This window comes from Muscardinus avellanarius (assembly GCF_963383645.1).
Source record: "Muscardinus avellanarius genome assembly, contig: SCAFFOLD_147, whole genome shotgun sequence".
In the NCBI taxonomy this organism is placed as follows: Eukaryota; Metazoa; Chordata; class Mammalia; order Rodentia; family Gliridae; genus Muscardinus; species Muscardinus avellanarius.
In genome coordinates, this window is record NW_027664483.1 from 1 (window position 1) to 5,000 (window position 5,000).

The 5,000-nt window shown below is 53.7% G+C and overlaps 1 protein-coding gene across 1 annotated transcript; it reads left to right on the plus strand.

Moving 5' to 3' along the window:
• Positions 1 to 93: 93 nt before the first annotated feature.
• Positions 94 to 3,631, plus strand: LOC308279579 (protein disulfide-isomerase A4; the record flags this gene model as incomplete). Its single annotated transcript, XM_080720093.1, has 3 exons — positions 94 to 250; positions 564 to 797; positions 3,216 to 3,631. Coding segments are annotated over 3 exons (807 nt in total), but the record flags the coding sequence as incomplete, so codon positions are not given.
• Between the last annotated feature and the right edge of the window lie 1,369 nt (positions 3,632 to 5,000).

Sequence of the window (5,000 nt, forward strand, 5' to 3'; positions counted from 1 at the left end):
AGTCCCTTCAGGCAAGCGTCTCTCAGCAGTGCCCTGGAGGGGCGTTAGCCAGAGCCCCTCGCTTGCTGACCCTCCCCTGCGCCTCTGACACAGGGGTCCACGGAGGCGTCGGCCATCAAGGACTACGTGGTGAAGCACGCCCTGCCCTTGGTGGGCCACCGCAAGACCTCCAACGACGCCAAGCGCTACGCCAAGCGCCCGCTGGTGGTCGTCTACTACAGCGTGGACTTCAGCTTTGACTACAGAGCTGGTGAGGGCTGGGGCGGGCGCCCTCGCCGCGTGGTGGCGTGGAGTCGTTTCTCCTCGCGGTGTCGGCCGTATCCCACCCTCTTCGCCTCCCTTTTTAGCAGGGGGGAGGTGAGAGTGGAGCCCAGCACCCGTAGAGCGAGGCTTAGGTCCCGGTCCCGGCAGGCAGCTGTGTTGCCTGGCTCTGGTCTCCTGGGTGCACCTGGGCTCGTGCGCACCAGAGTCGTTCAGTGGCAGGACCGTGGGCGTCCCTGTGGGTCCGAGCGGGGCAGCCGCCCGGCTCCACTGCAGGACTCGCCGCCCCCCGCCCATTCCAGCCACTCAGTTCTGGCGGAGCAAAGTCCTGGAGGTGGCCAAGGACTTCCCGGAGTACACCTTTGCCATCGCTGACGAGGAGGACTACGCCCAGGAGGTGAGAGACCTGGGGCTCAGTGAGAGCGGGGAGGACGTCAACGCCGCCATCCTGGACGAGGGCGGGAAGAGGTTTGCCATGGAGCCCGACGAGTTTGATTCCGACGCCCTCCGGGAGTTTGTCACAGCCTTCAAAAAAGGTGAGCCCAGGCCGCAGGCGCGGTGATCCCAGCACTTGGCTTGGGAGGCTATGACAAGAGGGCTGCAGCTTGAGGCCAGCCTCGGCCACTTAGGACCGTGTTCCAAAATAAAAAGGAGGTACGGCTGGGCGTGGTGGCGCACGCTTATAATCCCTGCGCTTGGGAGGCTGAGACAGGAGGATCGCACGGGTTCGAAGCCAGCCTCAGCTACTTGGTGAGGCTCTCAGCAACTTAGTGAGACCCTGTTTCCAAATAAAAATATAAAATGGGGCTGGGAGGATAGCCTGGAGGTAGAAAGCCTCTGGGTTCCACCCCCAGTACCACCCAAAAAAAAAAAAAGAAGAAGAAGAAGTATGGTTCGGAGGGAGACTGCCCCTGGGGTTCAGTCCCTGGCACCAAAAAAACGGAGAGAAGAGCTGTGGCGAAGGTCTCCCCTCAGGTGGAGCACGGAACGGGGAGCCCACGGGGCACTGGGCGCCCCTGCCTGCAGGAGGGCGGCACGTCCTCAGGAGGCCCCTCCACCCCACCCACTCCGGCTTGTCTGGGGAGGGCCCGGGCACCAAGACGGCTTGGAGGACATTTTAGAGCATTGGGGAGGTTCGACCGACCTTCCTTCCTTCCTCCTTCCTTTCTTCCTTCCTTCCCCTCCTCCCTCCTTCCTTCCCCCCTCCCTCCTTCCTTCCCCCCTCCCTCCTCCCCCCCCTCCTTTCCTTCCTTCCTTCTGTCCTTCCTTCTGCAGTTCTTTTGTTGCTCACTGTGAAAGCGAAAGCAGCATTTGGAAGTCCATCTTGGAGCTTACTTAGCAGCAGTCTCAAGAAATAAAACCTGGTGTGGGGGCCGGGCGCAGTGGCGCAGGTTTGTAATCCCAGGACTCGGGAGGCTGAGACAGGAGGAGCGCAGGTTCATGGCCAGCCTCAGCTACTGAGTGAGGCCCTTCGCAACTCAGTGAGACCCTGTTTCAAAATAAAGAATAAAAAATCAGGCTAAGATGTAGCTTGGAGGTAGAATGCCCCTGGGTTCAATCCCCAGTACCGAAGGGAAAAAAATAGGTTTGGGGTTGTAACAGAGGTAGAAGGCCCCTGAATTTCTTCTTCCCCACTATAACCCCCCCCCCCCAAAAAAAAGAAAGAAACAGAAAAAAGAAAAAAATTCAGGACTGGAGCAGAGGTGCTCAGAGCAATGGACGCCGCCAGAGGAGCAGAGCCCGGTGCCGTGTGGCACGGCCTGCGCATCCTCACTGTTCTGACGGCCTGGACCTAAGAGCAGACATAGTCCAAATTCCCTCGTTTTTGTGTCTTGCACTACTAGGGATGGAACCCAGGGGCACTTTACCTCCAAGCGACACCCCCAGTCCCATTTTTTTTTTCTTTATTTTTTATTTTGAAACAGGGTCTCTCTGAGTTGCAAAGGGCCTCACTATGTAGCTGAGGCTGGCCAGGAACCGCAGTCCTCCTGTCTTAGCCTCCCAAATGCTGGGATTATGAGCATGCACCACCATGCCTGGCCAAATTCTCTTTTCTTCTAGAAAAACAGTGCATATAGATCTTGGGTGTGTGTGTGTGTGTGTGTGTGTGTGTGTGTGTGTGTGTGTGTTGCTAGGGATTGAACCTAGGGGCATTCTACCTCTGAGCTATACCTGGCATGGAACCTGTGATCCTCCTGTCTCAGCCTCCCAAGTACAGGGATTATAAGCATGCACCACCATGCCCAGCATATTTGGAAATTTTAAGCCTCTTTCTAGACGGGACATAGTGGTGAGTTGGGACAAAAGAAATTCAGGTTAGAGGCCAGCTTCAGTAACTGGACAGAGCACCTCAGCAACTCAATGAGGTCCTGTTTCCAAATTTTTAGGAAAAAAAAAGGGGGGGGGCCAAGGTGTAGTTTGGAGGTAAAATGGCTCTGGGTTTAGACTGTAGTACTTAAAAAAAAAAAAAAAAAAAAAACCTTTTTCTGAAATCTCTTTAGAGTAGGCCTTTGGACTTAGAAATACGTTTCATGTATGTGGAAAGCCTGATGAGCAGATCTAACAACATTTGTGACCTGATCCTAGTCGTGCAGGTAGCCAGTCCCAGTGCCGGCCACCTGTTGCACACCAGGAGCCCCGCAGTCTTACTGACGGGCTTGGGACCTCTGCGCCACGCTCTCAGGACCCCTGTGCCGGCACCGCCTCTGTCAGGCTGGCCTTGAGGGGCGGGCCCAGGGCCCGGTAGGCCAGGGCAGGATCAACCCGCACCCTCTTGGGTCTCGCCGGGTCTGGACTGCAGCAGGCGCACATTACCCGAAGCAGTGCCTGCTGCGGGCTGGGTCTTGGGGAGGAGGCCCTTCCTGTTCCTAGCAGTGAGCAGCCCCCATGCTTGTTGCTGCCTGATCCAGACCACCTGCCACTCACACTCCCACCCCGATTTGCTTTCTCGGCAGGAAAACTGAAGCCAGTCATCAAATCCCAGCCAGTGCCCAAGAACAACAAGGGGCCCGTCAAGGTGGTCGTGGGGAAGACCTTCGACGCCATCGTGCTGGACCCCAAGAAGGACGTCCTCATCGAGTTCTATGCGCCCTGGTGCGGGCACTGCAAGCAGCTGGAGCCCATCTACACCAGCCTGGCCAAGAAGTACAAGGGCCAGAAGAACCTGGTCATCGCCAAGATGGACGCCACAGCCAACGACATCACCAGCGACCGCTACAAGGTGGAGGGCTTCCCCACCATCTACTTTGCCCCAAGTGGGGACAAAAAGAACCCGATTAAGTTTGAGGGTGGAGACAGAGACCTGGAGCATCTGAGCAAGTTTGTAGACGAACACACCACCCAGTGGAGCAGGACCAAGGAAGAGCTCTGAGGCCCAGAGGTCTGCCGGGGCGGGCCAGGCCAGGCCAGTCCGGCGTCGTAGCCGAGTCTCGACTTTTTTGTTTTTTACTTTTTATACTTTGGTATGGCCTGCGGCCTTCGTGCTCTGAATACCGAGTAGCTGTGGATGACTCAATAGCGGAGGGCAGGTTTCTATGGAGGAAACGTCTATTTTTATCATTTGGGATCTGATTTTTTTTTAACTTTCTACTTTCTTTAATATGTCCTCAGAGCAGATAAGTTGAATCTCTCCTGTGTGAAAATGTTCCCTTTTTTAATTTAAAGAACTTTGCCAAATCATCTTGAGTTTGCCTCTTATTTAGCATCCAAGGAACTGTTAGCTTAGGAAGTGACTGTCACTGTGCCGTGGTGGTTGATGTTCCGGCTGGCTGGGCAGGGGCCATGTCTCTGGGACTGTGGGCACTGTGGTGCTGCCTCCTGCCCCAGGCTGGACACCATGGGGCAGCGCAGCCCTGCTCCCAGCCAGCGCTGCCAGCGCCACGTGACCTCGGACGCACACGGATACCTCGGGTGGTAGGAAGGATAGGACGGGCGGCCACATGGAATAAACACGTTAAAAACCACCTTCAGCAACTGTCAGAAAGTCATCTCTGTCTCACGAGCTGTGTGGGTGAAGTGGTGAGAGCCCTGGCCTGGGCCAGAGTTTGTGTGGCTCAAGACCCTGGGGCCTGTCCTAGAGCGGGGCTTTGGAGCTCTGTGTTGGAGTGGTGAGCAGGTTCTGTCATGATGGGCAGGGGAAGGACAGGAGGTGGCCCTGAGCAGAGAGAGAGTGAGTGTGTGTGTGTGTGTGTGTGTGTGTGTGACTGGAGATTTGGAAATTGAACCCGGTGGCGTTCTATCTCCAAGCTACACCCCCAGCCCTATTTTTGTTTTTTGTTTTTTGTTTTTTTGTTTTTTTGTTTATTTTTTTTTATTGGTGCACTGTATTCATACATCATAGTGGGATACAAACTTTTGTAGACATACATGCACACATCGCCCAGTCAGCCCCCACCCGATCCCCACCCCATTCCCTCCCCATCCCTCCTTCCCATGCTTGGCTTAGTGGTTGACATCTAGTATTATAGCAATTTATCCAAAATTAAAAATGTTAATCTCACAACAATTTCATTTGTCTGATACCAAGCTTTTGATTAAGTTAAACTTAAAGATAACATTTCAATATTTCTTTTTGCTTTCTTTCTTACCAGAGAATATTTTTTTTTTCTATTTTTTAGGTGAAACTATCATATATTCATATATTTATTTTTCAGAAAAAAATCTATCCTAATATGGAATATGAATTCTAGATACCCAAAACGATCTTGAAAAAGAACAAAGCTAGCAGATATATATTTTCT